The sequence below is a fragment of the Heloderma suspectum genome, chromosome 1 (genome assembly GCF_057233095.1).
Source record: "Heloderma suspectum isolate Gila_16-S chromosome 1, 16-S_ref, whole genome shotgun sequence".
Taxonomy (NCBI): domain Eukaryota; kingdom Metazoa; phylum Chordata; class Lepidosauria; order Squamata; family Helodermatidae; genus Heloderma; species Heloderma suspectum.
The window spans coordinates 280,063,378-280,090,196 of record NC_139458.1 but is presented as its reverse complement, the minus strand read 5'-3'; the positions used below and the strand labels follow the sequence as shown (position 1 = coordinate 280,090,196).

The 26,819-nt window shown below is 43.2% G+C and overlaps 1 protein-coding gene across 6 annotated transcripts in view; it reads left to right on the top strand.

Moving 5' to 3' along the window:
- SNTG2 (syntrophin gamma 2) overlaps positions 1-26,819 on the top strand; it is a 418,988-nt gene that overhangs the window by 374,672 nt on the left and 17,497 nt on the right. For all 6 annotated transcript variants that reach the window (XM_084826732.1, XM_084826733.1, XM_084826734.1 and 3 more), the window contains 2 exons: positions 3,033-3,242; positions 21,731-21,823. In XM_084826732.1, coding sequence (XP_084682858.1) covers positions 3,033-3,242; positions 21,731-21,823 — 303 coding nt within the window. The remainder of the gene's footprint in view (positions 1-3,032; positions 3,243-21,730; positions 21,824-26,819) is intronic.

Below are 26,819 nucleotides of genomic sequence, written 5' to 3'. Positions count from 1 at the left end.
GGGAGCAAAAGGTTAAACCTCCCCTTCCCCCGTAATCCCCCCACCCCTGCATTACTCACCAGTTTGGGCAAGGAGGGGTCGGCTCTCTTCCTGCCTGGACAGGAAAGGCTGCTTCAGGGAAAGGTCCCACAGAACCTGCCAGAGGCACACAGGCTGCATGTAGCCCTTGGTCTGTAGGTTGCCTACCTCTGTTTTAAATAAATAAGATTTGCTCTATGGGTACGCTGGAACTCTCATATCAACAACAAATTGCTGTATCAGGGCAATGTAGTCCTTATTTAATAAGGGTTTAAATCCAAGAGTCTCACATCTACAATACCAATAGTACATGTAGAAAATGAAGGAGACCCAGGAAAAATAAAATATATTTGTGTACCATTTTGATCCTGGTTATTGGCACTCAATACCTTAATCAAGCTTCTTTCTGCTCTGCTTCGCTCTTACTCTCAAATATACATGCTCACTTAGCAGGTTATAATGTTGATAGAGGGCAGCTTGGAAAAAATGTTGAGAAAACTTTGCTCTTTCTTCCTTCATGTCCCCCTTCCCCCCACTTCAGTACAATGTTATAGCAGTGGGAATGTGTTGTTCACAGCATATGCATGACCAGGAGCTTGCTTCTACCCTGAAACCCTTCAGTCTACCATGTGGCTGCCTTGATGTGGGCCAATACTCCAGTCATTAAGAAGGGTCGTAAGACAGCAAGATCAGAAAAGATTTGTCATTTAGCAGACAGTTTGGAAGAGGAGGAGCAGCAGCAGCAAGATGTGCTCATATTCATCATAGCATGTGGTAATCAGTTTGTGTTGAACCACAGAAACATGGAAATTCCATCTCCTGGAAGAAGGGAAAGGAACTATGGAAAGATATAGGTGGCAGCAGCACAACGTTTTCCTTTAGAAGCCACCAAATGCAAGGGAATGTAAGCAGGCATAGAGGAACCATCCAAGAGCATTGGTGGAATCTCCACCAGGATCCTTTCTAACCTAACTATGGCCTATAAACCAATACATATAAAATAGATAAATAAATAGTGGAGAAGCATCAGGCTGGGCATAAATGTGCCATCAGTGACCAGATTTTCAGTGCTCTCTTGTTTGTTTGTTTGTTTGTTTGTTTCTATACCACCCAATAGCTGAAGCTCTCTGGGAAGTTCACAAAAATTAAAACCACAAAGTGCAGCATAAAACAATATAAAATATGAAAGCTTAAAACCACAATATAACAGTACAACCAGAATAAAACCTAGCAGCAATGCAGAGATTTAAAATACAGATTTAAAACACTAAAGCTAAAAGACTAGGAATCTAAAATGCTAAAATACTGGGAGAATGAAAAGGTCTTCACCTGGCGCCGGAAAGAGTACAACATAGGTGCCAGGTGAACCTCTCTATGGAGCTCATTCCACAGCTGGGGTGCCACAACAGAAAAGGCCCTCCTCCTGGTAGCCACCCCACCTCATTTCCTTTGGCAGGGATTCACAAAGAAGGACTGGTGAGGATGATCTTAGGGTCCAACTACCTGATGAGGGACAAAGCGTTTTCCGCTAACTCAGATTCTGCAAACAGATGATTGATACTGCCAAAAGCTAACACTGCTGACCATCTGTTAGGAGGTACACACATAAAGAGATCTGGCATGCACGGGGAAAATGGTGTCTGTGGGGTGGATACAAAAGACTGTCATAGTTCTGCTTCCAACTACTAAGAATGAATAGGAGCTGGAGGGAGAAATCCTATGTCTGCTAGTCAGCAACTAGATGGCCATAGGATATGTGGTTTTCCATGAACCAACCTTCCCCCCTTTCCACTAGGGATGTATGAAAGTCATTTACCTTTTCGAAGGGTGACATTCGCGGTGGGGGGGGGAGGTGCTCTGTACCTCCCCTGGAAATCCAACCCCGGCCGGCTCCACTCCGCGGCGACTCCACAGAGCCGCCCACCGTCCAGGTGCATCCGCACAGCAGGTCTGCCGACGCAAATGGCAGCCATTTGCGTCCCTTCGCTGAGCCGTGATAGGTTACATAAATATTTACGTAGCCTAACACGGCAAAAGTGGGGATGCAAATGGCGGCCGCTACGTCATTTGTGTCCTCGCTTTTGCCATGATAGGCTACGTAAATATTTACATAGCCTATCACGGCAAAAGCGGGGATGCAAATGGCGGCTGCTACGCCATTTGCGTCCCTGCCCTGACCCGTGATAGGCTATGTAGATACTTACATAGCCTATCATGGCTTGCCAGGGACGCAAATGGCGGCCGGCGTAGCGGCCGCCATTTGTGGCTGCAGCCCAGCAGCGGCTGGAGCTGCCAGACCCAGAGCCGCCGCCAGAGCTGCAGCCAGGTAGGCTCCGTTTCACAGGGGTTTTGCGGGGTGGTGGGGTGGGTTGCTCTGTTCTGCCACTGATTCCGGGGGGGCGAATTCACTGGAATTCGGCCTCTCTGGGAACCGTGGTGGAATTCTCTAACATCCCTACTTTCTGCACTGCCTCATAGGCAGCGCAGAACAGCCCCACCACGCTCCGTGCTCAGAAGAGGAGGACGGAGCAGCCAAAATGGGGCGTTCCAGGGCTGGGAAGGCAGAAATGCTGGTACAACACATCCTATGTGTCGTCTGGCAGCCTCCTCCCCTGCTCTACCTTCCTGCCTAGACAGCCAAAATCGGCTGTCCAGTCGCAAATGCAGGGCAGGAGAAGTGTGGAGGGAACAATCCCCTGCGTGCTTCTGCCCTGCATTGGATAGGCGGTTGCCTCTGAGTTCAGAGTCGGCCGGCTGTCCCCATAGGATTGCGCCCTAAATTTATTAAAGTGAAACACATCCTTCAAAGTCTCAGAAAAGTAACTGTACTGAGGTTTTGGTGACAGGCAAATGTATTAATCCATTGGTCAATCCATAGCTTTGGTTAAAAGGCAACCAACTAGAAATTCTGTAGGCAGGTGACAGCCCTAATAATTAGATTAGCAAGAATTAAGAGCAAGTATATATATATTGTCCATTTCTGATTAAATATCTCCTGTAAATATGTCTTTCAGCTCTGGCTTAATGATGATTGCTGGCTACAAGCAAACTTGTATTTAGGTATCCACCAAGATTATGAGCTTGAAGATCAGCGGCCATATTGTTTCAGTGTTGTGGTTGGACATGGCAAGAGTCATTTTTTCAATGTGGAACTGGGGAATGAGCTGGCAGTATGGGAGAAATCATTTCAAAGAGCAATTTTTTTGGAAGTTCAAAGAACAGGGGTAAGTAATATAAAACATACATAGCATGAAACTTTTGCCATTCTATAGGTATGACTAATTTTTTAATGCATTCTGAATAGATTCTATATTGAAAGCTTATATGCACATTTTTTAAAGTACTTTGGAAAAGACTGAGGTGTTCTACCTGTGTCCAAAATGATATTACATGACCACTCTTCAAGCTCTGAAAAGTCGAAACAACTGCTGTTGTCACACCATTATAGGGTGGTTGGTGTCTCTCTGCTGAATAAAGGCATCCATGCTGGGGTTAAATATTATTGTGCAATTTCTCCACTTGTTCAGTATCTTTCGGGAAACAGTTTGTTGTGCCAGGTCAGGAGGAAGGTCTAATACATGCTGTGCTATAAGTAGTAACATATTAAAAAAACTGGGTTTTTTCAGCCCATTGTATCCTTTGGCAGTTCATAAGGGGATAAATGATCCTGCAGGCAGGAGGGGGCAGAAGGAAGCAACTGTGGCTACTTACGAGGGAGACAAAAGAAGAGAAGGGAAAGAAGGGAGTTCTGTCAGTTAACATTAAGCAGTTGGGAGAGAGAGAAGTTTGGGTGAGGGGATAGGAGCTGCAGTGTTAATTCTTCAAACATATATTTTTTAAAAAAATCATCTAATCTAGTGACCATTATCACAGTTTCTTTTCTCCGTACCCATATGTGCATGCGTGTTATAGGGCTGCAGTTGACTGCTTCTATCTCAGAGTGGTTTCCTTTTTCATTTGGCTTAATTTTTGCCTCAAAACGGCTAGGCCTCAGTGTTGTTTTTTGGCTTTTACTAACCCTCCAGCATAATCTCATAAACTTAAGGGGCTGCTAAGTTGCATGTAAGAGGCAGAGGGCCCAGTACTCTCCTACCACGACAGGCAAAAATTCAATAGGTGCAACCTTATGTAGCATGTTAGAATGGACACAGCATCTGTGGATATTCTGTTTGTATGTCAACTGTAAGGCCCCTGAGATGGAGATGAGAGGCCTGGCTTTATTTAATAGTTGCCATCAGCAGTTAGCACCTGGACAGCCGATTGAGCAGCAGGTACACAGGCCAACTGGTAATAGACTTACTGTGGTGAGATGTATTATATTTTTTATTTAAATGAAAGCCATTCTTTTTTAATTTGCATTTATACATATACATTAGCCAATGCAAATTTAATGCAAATCTCTGACCCTTTTTAATGACACATTTCCTCTTTTTTGGCAATGTATAAGTGACCACACTACTTCCAACTCTTATCATTCTGTCTGGATGGTATAGTTACCAGTTGGGTACTTGCAACATGGAATGGTATCATCATAGACTTCATGTGTCTATTCCAATGAACAGACGAATCTCGGATTAATGTCCACCACAATGCCACCGATAGCCATCCAGCGCTCCAAGGTAGTGGTGGAGCTGGATATTGCATAAATAAGGGGTATTTTAAGAACAGGGCGCTTTACAGCTGGACGTTCAGTGAACATGGAAAGCCCTTAACAAAACATGTTAAAACCAAGAGGTTTTTTGTTAGTTGAATTAGATAATTTCTATACAGTCTTGCACTATCAAACCCAATACACACAGTTTTCTACAGAAAACAAAACTCAGCCTTTAAGCCACATAAGCTCATTGTGATTGTTTGAATGAATCTTAGTGGATCAATCTAAAAATGTTCTTTAACTGAAGACAGTGTCTTACAATCTGACAGTGTTTATATCTGAAAGTTGAAATTTATGTCCCACAACTTCTTAATCTGAATACTCATATAGAGCAAACACTGAGGTGGCAAAGATCTATCCATTACCATCCTGACTAATGTACTTTTCCTGTAACTTCACTGACACAAATATCACTTCTCTGCAGGTCTATTTCAACATACTGTTGCTGATCTCATGTTCATGACTTGTACTAATCATGTTCTTTTAACTGCATACCCCATTTGGAGCACATCAAATGCTAAATTATATGCCCCTGCTGATGTTTTCCACTGTTGCATATTATTACACCATCACCTAGTGGTACCACAAACTGTAAAGCAGCCTCTATAAAATAAAACAGCACTATCTTTCTACATACTCATAAACATTTCAGAAACATTAATATAGATTGTAACTGAGAAAATTGCCATGACTAATTTTATCAGTTCTCAACAGACAGACAAAATTGAGTATTCTTAATGGATTTCATATAACTTGCAGATCCACATAACTGTTGGATCCAGATATCTACCTGAGGAAGGTGGCAGATGGAAGCTGACTTTCCCTTATCGCCTCTTCCTGCCAGCCCCCTGGGCCCTGCCTCCCAAAAGTGCTTCCTCAAGGGTCAGGGGATCTTGCTGAGTTGAGTGATCTGTGACGTCAAAGGCTGATGGGCAAGGGAGAGATGGTAGAAACTTGGGCAGAATCACCTTCTGCTGGATAAACCGTGTTTTGTTCTAATGGCCCATTTGGGGCATAACACTAAACCATGGTTAATAAATAAATATGAGCAAGCCTTGGACTCGCATGCTCCCCCTCCCCTTTCCTCTTCTGGTATGAACTCAAGGAGACTGGAAGCGTCCACTTCCTGTCTAACACTAACAGTTTAACGCAAACAGTAACCATTGTGTGATCATTACTTGTTAAAACAAGCCCTAGTTTAAACTAAACTTGTTAAAATAAGCCCTAGTTTAAACTAAAAGCAATTTGCTCGGACATAATAAACCACAGTTAGTGTTAAACAGGAAGCAAATGCTTCCAATCTCCTTGAAGTTGAGCCAGAGGAATATATGGGAGTGCAATGACCCAAGGCTCACTCACGCTCATTCATGTTATGGTTTAAATGGGACAATGTCTGAACCGGAGCCTGTTCCCCAACCGATATTTCTAACACTGAGGGAGAGGGGCTTCTGTACATACTACTACAGGCTTCCTGAACCTTGTACCCTCCAGAAGTTTCAGATTTCATAATGGTCAGGGCTACCTGTTGAAAACACCTGGAGGGCACCAGGTTGGGGAAGGCTGTACTTCCTCAATATTTACATGTAGCCTTTATCAACCAGTGCATATTTATAACATAAGAACAATCAAAATATTTAATAGTAGGGTATATGTATATCTAGCTTTATCTTGACACTGTATCTAAATATAAACCGTATAAAAAGTGGTAAGAAGTAGCATTTAAAGATTTCAAGTTCTATTACTTTCTTTTCTCTGGATAATATACGGCTTAGCCTCATTATATTTTCTCAATTATACAATGACTTTTGTGGTCACCCTTAGTGGGGATAAGGGGGATCAGTGGAACTAAACTGTCTGAGGTCATCCAATGAGCAGCTGACATCATAGCCAACTGTAAGCAAGTTAAACTTTTTAGCTAGTCCAGAGCGTAATGCCAAAGAAGCCTATTATAACCTGGATCTTTTAGACAGCCACCCAAGTTCCATGGGATTCTTTTTTTCAGTCACTGGAAAAGTCACAGCAGTCAATGTGTGGGATTGGTGAATTAAATTTCAACCCTAGAATTGTAAGGATTGAAAGGGCTGGAGATCCTGAAGACTAGCATCCCGAAGTAAATCAAGATAGAAGCATATCAAATTATTGTGGCAGAAATTATACTTTTGCCAGTATTATTAATCATGTTCTTCTGGCCCCTTGATTCTTGTGCCAGTATATTAAGAGTATACAAATTGCTTTGCTGGATCAGACTGAAAGATGATCTAGTCCAGCACTCATTCTTCATCTGGTGTTGACTAACCAGATGCCCATTTGAAGCTTGCAAGTAAGATATGTTGGAATCAGGCGCCCCTGGATTTTGATGATTAACATTAAAGGTATACTGGCTCTGCATGTGGAGATTACATACCTAGCTATCATGGTTAATAATAATCAATTAACATTCTCCGTGATTTGTCTATCCATTTATATTAAAGCCATATCCAGTAATCGCCATCACCATATCATGTAGTAAGAATTCCATATCTAGTGTCTTCATGTTACATCCCTGTTAAACCTGTCCAGTTTAACAAGATACATCTCATCTTAAACCCATAACTGCTGGTGTTGCATTGAGACAGTAGCATTATACTTTTGTTGTTGATGTTTTGGGGAAAAAGAGATTTATCTTCCTAAGAAAACAAAAGAAAATACAAACTTGCTATAATGGGCTCTATAAATTCAAGTAAGATATTAATAGCAGTTAAATTAAGCTAGATTTATGGGGTCATTAAAAGATAATTATCTGTTTGTTATGAGAAGAATGACTTTAATTACACAATTAAGGTTTAGATTGTTTTCATTATGCATAGGAACGTATTACACTTTCAGTTTTCTTTGTCGTTTTTTGTTATTTCACTAAGACTAGTTCACCTCAAATCTAATTTTAGAAACCCACACTCTTAAGAGCCACATAGTTCTGTTGGACATCTGGCTGTGGCAACATTAAACATATTTATTTATTTATTTATTTATTTGATAACTTGGTTTATTTGGATGTTTTGTCAGCTACAAAAATAATGAAGCAAACTGCAACAACATTATAAAGAGAACCCACAAGTAATCCTTATCTCTATGCATTTCCCCCTAACATTAAACATTTCTACCATGCTATCATATTAAACAGATCTCAATGGCTATTTCTTCTCCTTACTGTTTAGGTTTTAAAGTGCAAAAAGGGCATTTTCTACTAATATGGCTAATATAAATGTAGTTATAATATCACGTAGTGTAGCATAGTATAGTGATAATACAATGTAAAGGCAGTGTTCATATATGCTGTTGTATCTGACATAGAGCATCTCTACACCAGCTTAAAATCCCGCATTTAAAATGCGGGCTTTCTGCTTCTGTTTTAAATGCAGGATCATGATATACTCCCTTAACATGTGTTTCCTTCCCCTGCCCATTTCCCCCCTCCTTTCCCCCCCTATCTGAGTCTTCCAGATGTTTCATTATACAGCCACTAGATAGCGCTGTGGTCCAGCTCCTCTTCCCCTTCATGGATCACTGCCTTGTTGTGGCGAAGGGGCTTGCGTAACTCAGTGAAGCCATAAGCTATGCCGTGCAGGGCCACCCAAGACGGACAGGTCATGGCAGAGAGTTCTGACAAAATGTGGTCCACTGGAGAAGGAAATGGCAACCCACTCCAGTATTCTTGCCAAGAAAACCCCATGGAACGTATCACAAGGCTAAAAGATATGACGCCGGAAGATGAGCCCCTCAAGTCGGAAGGTGTCCAATATGCTACTGGGGAAGAGCAGAGGGTATTTCCAAGTAGCGCCAGAAAGAGTGAAGCGGCTGGGCCAAACCCGAAAGGACACTCAGCTGTGGATGTGTCTGGCGGTGAAAAGAAAATCCGATGCTGTAAAGAACAATATTGTTTAGGAACCTGGAGTGTCAGATCAATGAATCAAGGTAAGCTGGAGGTGGTCAAACATGAGATGGCAAGATTGAACATCGACATCTTGGGAATCAGCGAACTAAAATGGACAGGCATGGGCGAATTTAATTCAGGTGACCATCATATCTACTATTGTGGGCAAGAATCCCTTAGAAGAAATGGAGTAGCACTCATAGTCAACAAAAGGGTGGGAAAAGCAGTACTGGGGTACAATCTTAAAAATGATAGAATGATCTCAGTACGAATCCAAGGCAAACCATTCAACATCACAGTAATTCAAGTCTATGCCCCAACCACTGACGCCGAGGCAGCTGAGGTTGATGGGTTCTATGAAGACCTACAACACCTTCTAGAACTAACACCAAAAAAAGATGTCCTCTTCATCATAGGGGATTGGAATGCTAAAGTAGGAAGTCAAGAAATCACCGGGATAACAGGCAGGCATGGCCTTGGTGTACAAAATGAAGCAGGACAAAAGCTAATAGAGTTTTGCCAAGAGAACACGCTGATCATAGCAAACACTCTTTTCCAACAGCACAAGAGGCGACTCTACACATGGACGTCACCAGATGGTCAATATCGAAATCAGATTGATTATGTCCTTTGCAGCCAAAGATGGAGAAGCTCCATACAGTCAGTAAAAACAAGACCTGGAGCTGACTGTGGCTAAGATCATGAGCTGCTTCTTGCAAAATTTCGGCTTAAATTGAAGAACGTAGGGAAAACCACTAAACCGTTCAGGTATGACCTAAATCATATCCCTGATGAATATACAGTGGAGGTGAGGAATAGATTTCAGGGATTAGACCTGATAGACAGAGTGCCTGAGGAACTATGGACGGAGGTCCCTAACATTGTTCAGGAGGCAGCAACTCAATCCGTCCCAAAGAAAAAGAAATGCAAGAAAGCAAAGTGGCTGTCTGATGAGGCTTTACAAGTAGCTCACGAAAGAAGGGAAGCGAAAAGCAAGGGAGAAAGGGGAAGATATACCCAACTGAATGCAGAGTTCCAGAGAATAGCAAGGAGAGACAAGAAGGCCTTCTTAAATGAACAATGCAAAGAAATCGAGGAAAACAACAGAATGGGAAAGACTAGAGATCTATTCAAGAAAATTGGAGATCTCAAGGGAACGTTTTGTGCAAAGATGGGCATGATAAAGGACAAAGAAGGCAGGGACCTAACAGAAGCGGATGAGATTAAGAAGAGGTGGCAAGAATGCACAGAAGAACTACACAGGAAAGATCTTAATGTCCCTGATAGCCATGATAGTGCGGTCACTGAACTTGAGCCGGACATCCTAGAGAGTGAAGTCAAGTGGGCCTTAGGAAGCATTAGTAACAACAAAGTTAGCGGAGATGACAGTATTCCAGCCGAGCTATTTAAAATCCTAAAAGATGATGCTGTTAAAGTGCTGCATTCAATATGCCAACAAATCTGGAACACTCAACAGTGGCCACAAGACTGGAAAAGGTCAGTTTACATTCCAGTTCCAAAGAAGGGCAACGCCAAAGAGTGTTCCAACTACCGCACAATTGCGCTCATTTCACATGCCAGCAAGGTGATGCTCAAAATCCTACAAGCTAGGCTTCAGCAGTATGCGAACCGAGAACTACCGGAAGTACAAGCTGGGTTTCGAAGAGGCAGAGGAACTAGAGATCAAATCGCCAACATTCGCTGCATCATGGAGAAAGCAAGAGAATTCCAGAAAAACGTCTATTTCTGCTTCATTGACTACGCTAAAGCCTTTGATTGTGTGGATCACAACAAACTCTGGCAAATTCTTAAAGTGATGGGAGTACCAGACCACCTTACCTGTCTCCTGAGAAACCTGTACGAGGGTCAAGAAGCAACAGTAAGAACCAGAGATGGAACAACCGACTGGTTCAAAATTGGGAAAGGAGTACGACAAGGCTGCATATTGTCACCCTGCTTATTTAACTTATATGCAGAGTACATCATGAGAAATGCCGGGTTGGATGAATCAGAGGTCGGAATTAGGATTGCTGGGAGAATTATCAACAACCTCCGATATGCAGACGATACCACCCTAATGGCAGAAAGCGAAGAGGATCTCAAGAGCCTCTTGTTGAGGGTGAAAGAGGAGAGTGCAAAAGTTGGTTTGAAACTCAACATTAAAAAAACTAAGATCATGTCATCTGGCCCTATCACTTCCTGGCATATAGAAGGGGAAGAAATGGAAGCAGTGACAGATTTTACTTTCTTGGGCTCCAAGATCACTGCAGACGGTGACTGTAGCCATGAAATTAAAAGATGCTTGCTCCTTGGGAGGAAAGCTATGGCAAACCTAGAAAGCATAGTAAGAAGCAGAGACATCACCTTGCCGACAAAGGTCCGTCTAATCAAAGCTATGGTTTTCCCAGTAGTAATGTATGGCTGTGAGAGCTGGACTATAAGGAAGGCTGAGCGCCGAAGAATTGATGCTTTCGAACTGTGGTGCTGGAGAAGACTCTTACGAGTCCCCTGGACTGTAAGGAGTTCAAATCAGTCCATCCTAAAGGAAATCAACCCTGAGTGCTCATTGGAAGGACAGATAATGAAGCTGAAGCTCAAATATTTTGGCCACCTAATGCGAAGAGAAAACTCCCTGGAAAAGACCCTGATGCTGGGAAAGACTGAAGGCAAAAGGAGAAGGGGACGGCAGAGGATGAGATGGCTAGATAGCATCACGGATGCAATGAATATGAACTTGAGCACGCTCCGGGAGAGAGCGCAGGACAGGAAGGCCTGGCGTGCTATGGTCCATGGGGTCACGAAGAGTCGGACACGACTGAACGACTGAACAACAACAACCAGCTCCTCTTATTGCAGCTTTTCCTTCTTCACAGAGGGAACTCAAGCGAAACCCAAACGCTGTAATTTGATAGCTCATTATCGCCGAGCTTTTAAAAAATTGAACAAAGGTCATTTAGTGTGGGAGACGCCCTGGAGGTTAATGATGTCATCTAAAGGACCCGCAAACTTCCATGAGTAATCAATCTTAATAGCAAGATAAAAGCTCCGTGTGAAGAAGCCAATAGTCTTCTAACATCAAACTCTGTAACCACGCCTTCAAGCCCAAATGATAGAAGTGTTTACCAACATTTATCAAACTAAAACAGGCATACTACAATAGTGTGCTTTAATTAGTGCATGTCCCTCATTCTAAAACTGCTAGGGAGATGGTATATAGATAGTTTGTCTCTACTATTTCTACCTGTGTGCTTTGTATGTAGGAGGCAGGGAAGTGGGAACTGTGTCACATACAGAAGCTTGGACAGGAAGTCAATGAGGATTATGAGGTTCAAGCAGTTTTGAATATGGGAATTCAAGGAGGAATAACAACCAGTGCTTCAATTATAGGAGGAAAACTAAGGGGACCTGTAATGAAATCCTAAATCCCAGGCCCTGACTCCCCTCCTCCTCTCCCCAGTTTTAGCCAAAACCATGCCCCTCCCACATTGCATTCTATCAACAGTAGCTCAAGTGGACGACGTTGTTATTCAACTATGGAGCTGCTGCCGTTCCACACCATTCTTTGCACAGGGTGATTCTGAACTCTTGCAACACCTGCTAAATTTGGTACATTTCCCCGCTCCATTCATAAGCATAAGGACTACATTGGTATAAGGGGCAGACTATTTTAAAACTAAGCAGGTAGAAGGACCCATATAAATAGAAAGATCACTGTAAATATGCCTGTGTAACTGAGAGCACTAAGGAATGATACATGCAATATGCTAGATGCTCACAAACACACCTGTGCCAATATTACTGCATAAATATTCAGCCATAATAGTGATAGAAGACATGGGACCTAAAAATAACATCTACATTACAGTGTGTTCCATATTCATGTTTTGTTTGGACGGGCAGTACTTGGTTTGGGGCTGTATATTGCTGATCCTACTCATTACCATTGCAGAGGAAAACTGAAATAAGCATACAGGATAGGCTTTTGCTCCTTATTACTTTTAGCAAGATGCATGAAATCAACACGAATAAAGATCATAGAAGCTGAGTTTGAAATTGAATTACCTTGTGATCAAGCAGACATGCTTGTAAAGCTGCTTGTAACAGGAATATAGAAACCTGAAATAGGTTTCATATCAGAAGATGGGAGCAATGCTTCTTTTGATAAAATCTGCATTGCAAAAATGTGAGAGAGGATTTGATTAAGGGAACACAGAACAATCTATAGCAGTTTTCCATAGGCTGACAACTGGCCCTAAAGGAGCTGTGAGGGGTTGTTGAGAGCACATGGAGGGATGTAGCAAATTGAGGGAAATATAGAGAAGGGCAGACTTCCTGCATTCTGTTTCTTTATGAGTTGGTTGTGCATTGTATGCTGCTCCATATGGCTTCCAATTTTATATGGAGAATCTCTAATTCTTGGGTGTCATATTTTGGTAGAAAGGTGGGGTACAAATAAAATAAAGAAATACATGTTTTCAGAATTGTGCATTTGCTATTTCTCTCTCTCTCTCTCTCTCCAAGTAATCTATATACACCAGCGAATATATATATATTGAAATAGCATTTTTTTAAAGAACAAAAGGTCGTGTGATTGTTGGTGAGGCAACAATGTTTAAATAGATCATTTAAGGGTGTAATAGGTGAAGCTATAACTTATCATGTTAGCTGGTTACAGCTCAGTGTTTGTTTGTATCTCCTCTCTCTGATCCAAGAAACTGCATCTCTAACTTCCTGAACTGGTTTTTCTGCTGAAGTCATGCTTTGTCATGTAATTTGCAGTTTACTGTTGCAGCATTTATAAAATGTATAATTTATAAAATGCAGTTCTGCTGTGTATGAGCCTGACTAATTTTCTCAGCAATATTAGCACTTTGCTAACAGCCATAACACCTTGACTCAAGAAAAAAACAAATAAAGGAGCTCAGGATGCACATTTCAATGTGCATAAAAGCCCAACAAGCAATGTATTATGATGCAGATAGTATGTGCATTCATATTTTTATCTATAGCCACAAAACTAGTCCATATCAACAGCAGCAGCAGCAGCAACAACAAAAACTCCTGGCTAGCACTGGATGAGGATGCAGATCTCTGGAATTACGGTCACAGGAATCATGTTGACTACCTATGCTTCAGGTTCAGGAACTACTTCTTGCTTTCCTTCTAGCAATAATTACAGCAGAAGTGCTTCTGGAGGCAAATGTTTTTAGATCTTATAGTGAAACTTGGTAGCAAAATGTTAAAGTCTGGGATACTGTTGTGCCATTAAAAAAAAAAAAAACACTAGCACTTCATGTACACAGTTTACTATTGTGAGATTTTAAAATATTGTGAAATAATGCACCCAGCATATATACTCCAAAAGAAGCAAAATGGAAGTGCATACACTGCTGCATTCATGTGCAGAAACACCAAAAATGTGTAAAGAAGTTCAAATATATTCACTAAAACTAAAAGAGCACTGAAAGTTATGGCAAGAGCAAACTGCATGAGCAGCGATTGACAAGTCTGTAAATCCCATCTGAAATAATTGTGAATAAGTCAGATCCACACAATCAGGGCAAAAATTCAGAGAAAGAAAGCTTTGTAAACATATGTACAGAAACTGCAGCTGCTTTAAAGATGTATTGATGAGACAGGCGGTGATATAGCTGTCCTCATTGTCTGACTGATGGCTGTATGAAGCATTTGAATCTTTCCCCCACAGCATATTTACTAACAACCTTGAAGTAGTTACTCTTGGCTCACATAGCATGAAGCCATTTGCTTCTTTTTCTAAAGAATACCTTTGCTTATGGCAAGTGATCTGGATTTCATAGATTGCTGTGGGTGGGCAGGAGTTCTAGCTTGCTTTTTCCTTTTTCTTCCCTGTGATTATAACAGAGGCCACATATACATGATGCGGTTTAACCCATATACAATGAACACCACCTGAAATGCCTGTGTGGTGTTGCTGAACTTTGTTCATGCTGCATGCAGTGATTGCAGCAATTACCCATTGGTAAAAAGCACTAACTGCATTGATTGTATACCTAAATTGTATGCTTGAGAACATTCTAAATAAGGCTTGTAGCAGCATAGTGACCAATATGCACTATAAAATGTGATGTAGGGTTTCCATTCCATAAATAATGGTCCAGGCAGAGGGGAAATCAAGGGTGTCTTTAATGTATCTGGATGAGTATATCTGAAATAGATAACTTCTTTTAGAAAACCTGAAAACCAATGCCATGAAAAATTCTAAGCCACGTGGTCATGACCTAAGGCAGATTGCACCTGTATCCTGGGGGGTCCTGGCCTCCAGTACCAGGCCTGAAGCCAGCAGGGGCCCAAGGTCTGAGCTTTCATTTCTCTACCCCCTGTAGAACAAGAGATACAAAGGCAAATGTTCAGGCACCAATTTAACAAATTGCTTTGCATGAAATGAGCCTGTCCCCGCCTTCCACTGTTTTTAACCAATGAATGAAGTCACAGCTGTGATTGATATTTAAGGCAGCCATCCGATAGAGGAAAAAGTAGAGCAATATATGCACCCATTGTCTGGCGAAAGGGCTTCCTGGTTTATTTCGAACCCTTGGTGGGGGATGTCTTTCCTGGCACAGAAGTGATTGTTGCCCAGAGAAACAATTGAGAAATCCATCATTTTAGTGTAGTTGTGACAAGACAGTAGCATGCCCACCTAAAAGCAAAAAGTACTAGCAAAGACAGGAGTTCATGCACTGACCCGCATTCAATTCCATTTTCAAAAGGGCTGGGTGGGAGGGGTTCTGAGTCTATCCAAGGACAAAATGTGTATGTGTCAAATAGAAGTCTTCTTTAAATCCATCTGATTCAGAATGAAGTTTACCATGTATAAACAAGAATTGTATTGTGAAGTAAACAATAGCCAACAAGCCCACAATACCATTTAAATATTCAAACAATTTATCTCTAGCATTCAAAGTTCATAAATCACTAAGATAATTGTGTGAAAAAAATCCATGCATGTGCAAGTTATGCAGTATTTCACAGCTTTTAAAATACTGTATCTTTAAGAAGTGATGTGTTCATAGGCTGTTGATAGCTCCTAAATGGGTAACTGTCAGCTTATTTGCATTCTGAATCAACTTCATGCCCATAGATTTTTTTTTAATGGTGAAATGTTCATGGAGTATTACTGCCTCAGTGAATTTAATCCTGGATTCTCAAAAATATATGATCTACATTTAAATAGTTTTGTTTTAAAAGTTTTTTTTTTTTTAAGTTTCAGAATGTCTTTAACGTTTTCATCCAGACTTCAGATTTAACATTTGTAGTGGCAGATAGGATAGCTGAGACCATTAACTCCCCACTTGTCATACAGACTGCAATGACACCTGGTTTAACAAGGCAGCAAAGAAATAAAAAGATGTGTGTGTGCGTGTGTGTGTGTGTTGGCGGGGGGGGGGGCGTTAAGTGGAGAAGTTTAGAAGGAAGCAGGACATCAAAGGACTGGTTCCTTGCTATCAAACAGTCATCACAAGCTATGTAGCTTGTTGGGACTAGGGATGTATGGACAGAGTGAAATCCTCTCCGTCTGTTTTTAGCAGATTGTCAGGTGCCTTTTGTTCCGTCATCTGCCCACAGACAGATGTGAATTTTTTTTTCATCATGCGGAAAAGTACAGAAATAACTACATAAATATTTACATAAGTGTTTACGTAAGTATTATTATTATTATTAAATTTATTAATCGCTCATCTGGCTGGTCACCCAGCCACTCTGGGCGATGTACAACATACAATAAAACAGTTTAAAACAATAAAATTCTACAGTAAAAACATTTTCTAAAATACCCTAACCCACCCCAAATGCCTGCCTGAACAACCACGTTTTTAATTCACGATGGAAGCTCATTAAAGAGGGGGCATGGCGGAGTTCTCTAGGGAGGGAGTTCCACAGAGTGGGGGCCACCACAGAAAAGGCCCTCTCCCTCATCCCCACCAGTCTAGCTGTCCTGGCTGATGGGACAGAGAGAAGGCCATCCGAGGCTGATCTTGTTAAGCGGCCTATCTGGTGCTGCTGGAGGTGCTCCTTAAGATAGGCTGGGCCGGAACCATATAGGGTTTTAAAGGTCAAAACCAACACCTTGAATTTGGCCCGGAAAACAACTGGTAACCAGTGCAACTCCTTCAGCACTGGAGTGATGTGATCTCACCGGCGGCTGCCTTTAATCAGGCGAGCTGCCACATTCTGTACCAGCTGCAGCTTCCGAACCGTCTTCAAGGGTAACCCCACGTAGAGCGCATTACAGTAGTCTAAACAAGAGGAGACCAGGGCATGTACTACGGATAGGAGCAGATGGTCGGGAAGGAAGGGGCACAGCCGCCGTATCAGATGGAGTTGATACAGCACTATCCGGCTCACAGCTGACACCTGAGCCTCCATGGACAGCTGGGAGTCCAAAATGACCCCCAGGCTGCAGACCTGGTCTTGCAAGGGTAGTCGTACCCCATTCAACACCAGGTCAACATCCCCCAGCCTCCTCTTGTCTCCCACCAAAAGTACCTCGGTCTTGTCAGAGTTCAGTTTCAGCTTATTCCTCCCCATCCAGCCACTCACCGTCTCCAGACATTTGGACAGGGATTCTATGGCCAACCTTGGTGAAGATTTGAATGAGAGGTAGAGCTGCGTGTCATCCGCATATTGATGACACCGCACCCCAAACCTCCTGATGATAGTCCCCAGTGGCTTCACATAGATATTAAATAGCATCTGGGAGAGGATGGAACCCTGTGGCACCCCACAAGTGAGTGGCCACAGGTCCGAAACCTCCTCTCCCAGTGCTACCCTCTGGTACCTGCTGGAGAGGAAGGACCGGAACCACCGCAATATGGTGTCTCCAATGCCCAACCCCTCCAGACGGTCCAGGAGGATACCATGGTCAACGGTATCAAAAGCCGCTGAGAGGTCGAGGAGAACAAGGAAGGAGCATTCACCCCTATCCAGAGCCCTCCTCATATCATCTACCAAGGCAACCAAGGCCATTTCTGTCCCATGCCCAGGCCTGAAGCCCGACTGAAATGGGTCTAGATACTCAGTGTCTTCCAAGTGTGCCTTCAACTGCATCGCCACCACCCGCTCAATCAAATTTACATAATTTACCTCAGTATGTAACATTTAGTGTATTGTCCCCCATTCCATTCAACGTTTCCTCAGCAGAAACTTACGTATTTTTCTATGGATTTATATGCGGACATTTTGGGAAAGTAAAAAAATCATCCGAACACCCACGGACTCCGCATGGCCTGAGGGGGTCACTCCGCAGCGGATTCCATGGGTCAGATTCTTAGAAATCCGAGCTCATTTTAATCCATCTCGTATTTCTCCAGCATCTCTAGTTGGAACCAATCCAAGAATATATATTTGCATTGCTTGTCCCAGTTCAGATATCAGTTCTGATGGAAAGATCCTCTGGTGAAGAATAGTCTCAAGAATATATACACCCACCATCACACAAATGGCATCAGTGTATGAACTGTATGATCATCAAATGTATAAATATTTGATTCACTGAATATTCAAACAAGGTGGAAGGATCTTGGCTACTGTGTTACGGATCTGGGAGTCGGGATGTCTTCCCCTACTGGTAGACCCCTTCTTTACAACAGCTCCCCAAAACAGAGTTGTTGATAGGCTGCCACCACAGGCTAATCTCTGCTTGAACACCGTAGTCCAGGTGAGATGTTCGAAGCCCTTCAACTCAGCTCTAAGATAAAAATAAAAAGAAAGGCAATTTGATTTTCTTGCCCCAAACTCAAAAACACAAAACTTAACAAAACCTTGTGAAAATCCTAAGAATACAAGAGGAAGATTAGCAACAATGCAGTCCTGCAGATGGGGGAGGTTTTGGTGAGAAATTCCCATTTAAAACAATACAGCCAAATATCCAGATATAAAAAGGAGTTCATTTTGGAAATGGGGAAAACAAGAAGAACAAGGGAAGGCAACAATCACATACACAGAATGCCAAATAAAGTCTAATTTATCTAGTTACATGTTACCTACATAAGTAGGATCATGGGTTTCAAAATATATGCAGGTCCTTGCAGAGAAGAGGTTCTGAGAGAGAGCATCTTGGCCTCCTGATTAGATGTCACTAGGAAGACCCAAACTGAGAGCAGAGTCCCATATTTATGGGAGTATGAGATCAGTGAAAGCCAGCCTCTTAGCAGAGACTTGTTTTCTCCAATAGCACGATATGCTGCATTTCTGATATCAGTGGTCTAGCGAAGAAATAGAAAATTGCTTAGTGACTAGACTCATCTTCTTAACAACCCTACACTTGAAGTATGAAAGAACTGCCCAGTATTAGCTGGAAAAATTACTGTGCAAAAGAGCTTAATTTCTCAATGTATATTTGGAAACAAAAGCTATGATTTAGCCTATTCAGGTTTACCTGCAGAGGGCTGAAATGTAAACCCCCTATGGGGCACTGTTGAGCTACATCAGCATATACAATGCCTTGCATAAGTATTCACCCCCCTTTGACTTTTCTACGTTTTGTTGAGTTACAACCTGAAATTAAATAGATTTAATTGGCATTTTTACCATTTGATTTACACAACATACTTAACACTGTGAAGGTGCAAAATATTTTTATTGTGGCACAAACGTTAATTAAACAAAAAACAAACTGGCATTTGTTGGTTGCATAAGTATTCACCACCACCCTGCATAAGTATTCACCACCACCACCAAGTATCAATACTTGGTAGAAGCACCTTTGGAAGCAATTACAGCTGTAAATCTCTTGGGGTAAGGCTCTAGCAGCTTTGCGAAGCTGGATCCTGCAATTTTTGCCCATTCTTGCCCATTCTTGGCAACATTATCCAAGCTCTGTCAGGTAGGAAGGGGGCTGTTGGTGAACAGCAATGTTCAAGTCTTGCAACAGATTCTCAATTGGATTGAGGTCTGGGCTTTGACTGGGCCATTCTAAGACATTCAGGTTATTGTTTTAAAATCACGCCAGTGTAACTCTGGCTGTGTATCAGTGTCCTGCTGGAAGGTGAACCTTCAATCCAGTCCCAGCAGGTCCCTTGCAGACTTTACAGGTTTTCCTCTAGAATTGCTCTGTATTTGGCTCTATCCATCTTGCCCTCAATCCGGACCAGTTTCCCAGTCCCTGCTGATGAAAAGCATCCCCACAGCATGATGCTACCACCACCATGCTTCACTGTCATGATGGGGTTCTCAGAGCAATGAGCACTACTGGCTTTGCGCCACACATAAGGTTTTGCAGTAAGGCCAAAAAGTTCAGTTTTGATCTCATCAGACCAGAGAACCTTTTCCCACATGTTTGCTCTGTCTCCCACATGCCTTTTGACAAAATCCAAACGGGATTTGATATGTTTTTTCACCCCACCCCCAGCAATGGCTTTGTTCTCACCACTCTTCCATAAAGCCCAGCTTTGTGGAACATCTGGGTGATAGTTGTCCTATGGACAGTTTCTCCATCTCAGCTGTGGATCTCTCCAGGTCCTTCAGAGTTACCATTGGCCTCTTGGTCGCTTCTCTGACTAATGCCCTCCTTACCCAGTCACTGAGTTTTGATAGACAGCCTTCTCTAGACAGAATTGAGGTTGTGACATATTCTTTCCATTTTGTAATAATAGATTTAACAATGCTTCAGAGGATGTTCATAGTTTGGGATATTTTTTTCTAATCCAACCCTGATTGGTGCTTCTCCAGAACTTTATCCTGGACTTGTTTTGATAGCTCTTGGGTCTTTGTGATGCTGTTTGTTTAGATATGCTCTCCAACAAGCTCTGGGGCCTTCCAGAAACAGATGTATTAAATCTGAGATCATGTGATACTTGAGCTGCACACAGGTGGACTCCATTCAACCAATTATGTGACTTCTGAAGGCAGTTGGTTGTACCAGAGCTTATTTAGGGGTGTCACAGCAAAGGGGGTGAATACTTATGCAATCCAAACTTTTCAGTTTTTTATTTGTGAACCATTTTATAAAATATGTAGATCCCCCCCCCCCAATTCAACATTATGGACTATTTTGTGTCGATCAGTGTCAATTAAATTACATCTAATTAAATCTATTTTAATTCTAGGTTGTAACAATAAAATGTGGAAAAGTCAAAGGCAGGTGAATACTTATGCAAGGCACTGTAGGTGTTTGTCATTAAGAATGGAGGAGAATTTTGTTCAGTTCACATTTTGAGAAGAACTTAGCAAATGCACACTTCCCAAATCAATATGAAAACTGGAACAGGAACACCATTATCCTTTGGTTTTTGTACTTCCCAGAATTTTGAAATGCAGTTCTCCAAGCAAAAATGTAGACAAAATGTGCATATTAGGGGAAATTGTGCACAGAAATGTATATATTTGTGGGGGGAAGTATAAAAAGCATTATATAAGGGAAAACTGCAAAAATTGTATATTAGACTAAAATGAATACAGAGATGTGCATATTAGGAAAATTGTACATGATGAAAATGCATACACATTTCCATGCTGACTTTTTTATTTAAAAAAGTTGCAAACTCATATGGAAATAGGACAATACAAGCTTAAAACATGAGGAACTGAGAAGAACTGGAACTTGACAGTTTCCTCCATCTCATCTGTCACAGAATCACACCTATATTTGTACGTGCTGCTGATATGTTGACTTCATTTTTATATGGTGGTGGACGTGCACATTCCTGAAGCTCTGGTCCTCTCCTACCCAGACAGGCTCAATTTAGGGCATAATCATACCGCAATAATGTTCTGCTATCTGCTGTTCATGATCATACAATTGGGCAATGGTGTTCACATCATATCTTTTTTATCAGCTCCTGGTTAGTTCTTGACTGTCTTGCGATCTGCTTCTGATTAAATCAGGAACATAGGACATTGTGCGACCTTTCACAATATATTTTTCATTCTTTGTAAAGTCATGATGAAGTGGACGTACCATTTTAAGACACTTTACCAAGCTTTAGCTTGGGGTCCTAACATTTATTACTCATTTCAGTAGAACTTACTCCAATTAAGTGTGCATTGGACTGCAACCATATTTTAAACAGTCACTATTATTTGTTCTGGTCTGTACTACCTGGGAGTTTCAACAATGCAAGAACATATTTTACTGATCATAATATATTTTATCTTTATTCTTTTCTCAGTCTAAAACCTATACATGTAGCTGGCAAGGAGAAAGCTTGTGTTTCACCATAGACTTTGCTTTGGGATTCACCTGCTTTGACAGTAAAACAAAGGTAAGAGGAAACATAAAACAAAATATAAACATATTATGGAGTATAAGTATTCAAGTTGCTTCTTTAGGAAACAAAAATGTAACTAATCCTTTTCTTCTGGTGGAAAACTAAGGGTGAAATCCAACCAAAATCTCCTTAGAGACCAGTTGAATGCCTATTCTGTGGCAGTGGTGACGAAATAGTATTTTTTTTTCTGCCACCATTCTGTCAGTAGAGTGGACCAGGAGCTGTTTTGGAGGGTGAAGGGTGTATTACAACCTTCCCTACCTGTTAGTGATGATGAACTCTTGACAATGAGCTGTAACACATTTGCAAACCATTTGCCCAATATATCACTGCCACTTAGGTGCTACCATCTAACTGCAATATCTTCTATGGGGATGTCTAATGCTTCTTTGATTTTGTTGGCTCAGTTTCAATTATTGTTATCTGAGGAAGGGGACAAAATGCCACTTTTGCCCCTCTTTGCTGTTAAAAGCTAGATGTCAGGGTGGAAACTGAGCCCAGAGAGCCCCAGAGCAGTTCTGATTCTGAGGAGGAACAGCCATCCGTGGGAGTGGAGCCAGCTCATCCCTCACAGGCTCAGCACCTGGCAGAGATTCGTCCTGCCGACATTCCAGACATAGATAGTGACCCAGGTAGTGAGAGGAGGGAGGGGGGCGTCTTAGATGCTTGACGCAGACGCAAAGAGCGACGAGCGATGGAGGGTGCGGAAAGGAGGCGTAGCGCCCGTTTGGCACGCAAGCAATGGCCGCCTCCCATGGACCCAAGGGAAAGAGGGAGGATCTCTCCCTAGCCCATAAGTTCTGGGTCTTCAAGTGACTCTCTTTCAAATGGATCAACTGCCTGCCTGAAGCGTAGAAACATGCTGCTGTTTCTTTGCTTTAGCCTCTGGTGATAAGCATCTGAAAGAGTCATTAAGTTGTAAAAGGATTAAAGCTTTGAAAAGAATTCCCTATCGTCTGTGTCTTGAGCTGGCTATTGGATTCTACTGAGAGAAGCCGCCAAGGCATTCCTGACACTAGCTGAGAAGTTATTGCCTCCTCCCCCCACCCTCACTAACCATAATTAACGCCTTGCAGCACAAAGAGGTGCCAGTTTTCTCGAAGGAGGCTGTGGTATACACTGTGCTAGGAATTTTATTAAAGGCATAGTGAGTGTAGCCAAAAGTAATGTGGGTGAGGCAAAATGTGTTTCTTACCACTTTTAAGCTTACACAGAAGAAAGCAGGATAAGCTTTTGCGTGTCTACTGAGAAGTAAGTGGGACAGAATCACTCAGCAGCACTTTCAAATAGTATCCTAAATACCAAGCCTCTGTATGTCTCTTCAGAAGTAAGCATGAGCAGCCGCATGTCTACTCAGAAGTAAGCATGACAAGCCTGTGCATATCTACTCAGAAGTAAGCAGGACATGCTCCTGCAGGACAAGCCTCAGAAATTCTTTTGCAGGACAGCCCGCAGAGGAAGAATTACAGGGGAACCTGCATGAGAGCGAGCAAGAGGCTGGAGGTCAGTCAAGCAGAGGCGATGAAACCAAGGCCTACAACAACAAGAAGAGAAGAGTAGTAGTAGTTGGAGTCTCCTTGCTGTGTGGGATCGAAACCCAAGTATGTCGCAAAGACCCCTGGACTCGCCAGGTATGCTGTCTCCCAGGAGGATGGATTAGAGATGTGACTGAAGGGTTGCCTGCACTCATAAAGCCCACTGACAGGTATCCCTTTCTTCTCATCCATGTGGGGACAAATGATACTGCCAAGCGGAGCTACGAAGAAATCACGTCAGACTTTGAAGCTTTGGGAAGGAAACTCAAGAACTTGGGGGCCCAGATAGTTTTCTCATCCATCCTTCCAGTAATTAGAAGAGGGAAAGAAAGGGAAAGAAAAATACTCCAGGTGAATGACTGGCTATGAGGGTGGTGCCGGCATGAAAGATTTGAATTCTGGGACCACGAGCTATACTTTCTGGAAGATGGGCTGTTGGCAAGGGACAGGTTGCACCTCACGAAGGCTGGGAAGAATGTGTTTGGCCACAGCATGAAGAACTTGATGAGCTTTAAACTGAATCCTACAGGAGAGGGAGACGTAAAGTTGGGGGTAACAATGGATGAAGGCTCATGCACCACAATGGAGAGAAGAGCTCTAATGGTGCCCAATAATAGTCTTCAGAAACATGGAGGAAGAAAGCCAGACTATAAAGCACATGGTCTTCAATATCTATACTAGGGATGTATGAAAGTCACTTACCTTTCCGCGGATTATGTTGATGGTGGGGGGGGAGGCGTTCTGTCCCTCCCCCCGGAATCCTCAACCGGGGGGGAGGCGATCCGTTCCTCCCCCCGGAATCCTCCACGGCCGGCTCTGCTCCGCGGCAGCTCTGCAGAGCAGCCAGCCAGGCCCAGGCCAGAGCCGTCCGCAGCCGAATTTCCGGCCGCAGAGGGCTCTGGGTAAAAAAAACAACAACCCGCGTACGCAAATGGCGGCGGCTACGGCCGCCGCCATTTGCGTTCCTTATTTTTGGCCGTCTTAGTCTACGTAAATATTTACGTAGACTATGACGGTGAAAATAAAGGGGAACGCAAATAGCGTAGCGGGCGCTATTTGCGTCCTTCTTTGATTCGCCATTTTAGCCTATGTAAATATTTACGTAGGCTAAAACAGGGAATCAAAAAGGGACGCAAGTAGCGCCTGCTACGCTATTTGTGTTCCCCTTATTTTCACCATCTTAGTCTACGTAAATATTTACGTAGATTAAGACGGCCAAAAATAAGGAATGCAAATGGCGGTGGCCGTAGCCGCCGCCATTTGCGTATGCGTTTTTTTGTTTGTTTTTTTTACCCAGCCATGATAGGCTAAGTAAAGATTTACATTGCCTATCATGTCTTGTAAAAAAAAAACCCGACAAGACTGCAAATGGCGGCGGCGGCGGCCGGTCCGAAGACCAGCCTCCGCCGTCAGAGCTGCCGCTGCCCGGAACATCCGCCCCAGGTAAGTCTCGTCCCGGGGGGCGGGGGGGTGGCAGGCTGTTCTGCCACATATTTGGGGGTCCAAATGCACTGGCATTCGGCCTCACCAATATCCGTGGCGGAATTCTCTGCTGTCCCTACTATACACTAATGCCCAGAGTATGGGAAACAAACAGAACAAACTTGAACTCTTAATAAAGAGAGGGAAAGTATGACTTGATAGGTGTATCAAGGTGTAACTGAAACTTGGTGGGATGACTCCCATGACTGGAATACAGTAGGGATGTTAGAGAATTATGCCACGAATCCCAGGAAGGCCGAATTCCAGTTAATTCAGCCCCCCGGAATCCATGGCGGAACAGAGCCTACCTGGCTGCGGCTCCGGTGGTGGTGGCTCTGGCGGCGGCTCTGGCGGCTCCAGCCATTTGCGTCCCTGGCAAGACATGATAGGCTACGTAAGTATCTACATAGCCTATCACGACTCAGGGCAGGGATGCAAATGGCATAGCTGCCGCCATTTGCGTCCGTGTGTTTATTCGTGATAGGCTACGTATATATTTAAGTAGCCTATCGCAGCAAAAGACAGGGGCGCAAATGGCATAGTGGCCACCATTTGCACCCCTGTCTTTTGCCGTGATAGGCTACGTAAATATATACGTAGCCTATCACAGCAATAGGAAGGAACGCATATATATTTATGTATATATTTACTTAGCCTATCACGGCTAAAGACACAGACACAAATGGTGGCGGCTACAGCGGCCACCATTTGCGTCCCTGTGCAGCCCAGTGGCCGGATGTCCGCCTGCGGGCGGCCCGGGCCAGTGGCTCTGTGGAGTCGCCGCAGAGCTGGCCGGGGAGGATTCCAGGGGGAGGGACGGAGCGCCTCCCCCCCTCCAGCAGATGGCGCCACTGGAAAAAGGTAAGGGATTCGTGCATCCCTAGAATACAGCAATTGAAGGATATAACTTGTTCAAAGAGAACAGGTGGAACAGAAAGGGAGGTGGAGTTGTACTATATGTTGTGCAACCACTGCCGGGCTGCTGTGGCCACAAATGGCGGCCGTCGTAGCGGCTGCCATTTGCGTCCCTGCGCAAGCCTGTGATAGGCTATGTAAATATTTATGTAGTCTATCCTGGCTAAAGCAGGAATGGAAATGGCATAGGGGACGCCATTTGCATCCTTGCTTTAGCCGTCATAGGCTATATAAATATTTACGTAGCCTATCATGGGCCGGCATTGGGATGCAAATGGCGTCCGCTACGACGGCCGCCATTTGTGGCCGCAGCAGCCCAGCAGTGGCCGGAGCCGCCACCAGAGCCAGAGCCGCAGCCAGGTAGGCTCCGTTTTGCGGGGCTTTCGTGGGGTGGTGGGGCGGGGGGCTCCGTTCCGCCACGGATTCCAAGGGGCCAAATTCACTGGAATTCGGCACCCCTGGGATCCGTGGCAGAATTCTCTAACATCCCTAGCTAATACCTTGGAAGACACAAAGAAAATTCAAAGTGATCTTGATAGACTGGAGTGCTGGGCAGAAGACAACAGAATGACATTTAACAGGGATAAATGTCAAGTTCTGCGCCTAGGGAAAAGAAACCAAATGCACAGTTACAAGATGGGGAATACTTGGCTCAACAACACTACAAGCGAGAAGGATCTTGGAATTGTTGTAGATCACAAGCTGAATATGAGCCAACAATGTGATGTGGCTGCAAAAAAGGCAAATGCTATTTTGGGTTGCATTAATAGAAGCATAGCTTCCAAATCCCATGAAGTACTAGTTCCCCTCTACTCAGCACTGATTAGGCCTCTTCTTGAGTACTGTGTCCAGATCTGGGTGCCACACTTTAAGAAGGATGCAGACAAACTGGAGAGGGTTCGGAGGACGGCAACAATGATCATCAGGGGACTGGAAACAAAGCCCTATGAAGAGGGACTGAAAGAACTGGGCATGTATGGCCTTGAGAAGACTGAGGGGAGATTTGATAGCGCTCTTCAAGTACTTGAAAGGCTGTCACAGAGAGGAAGGCCAGGATC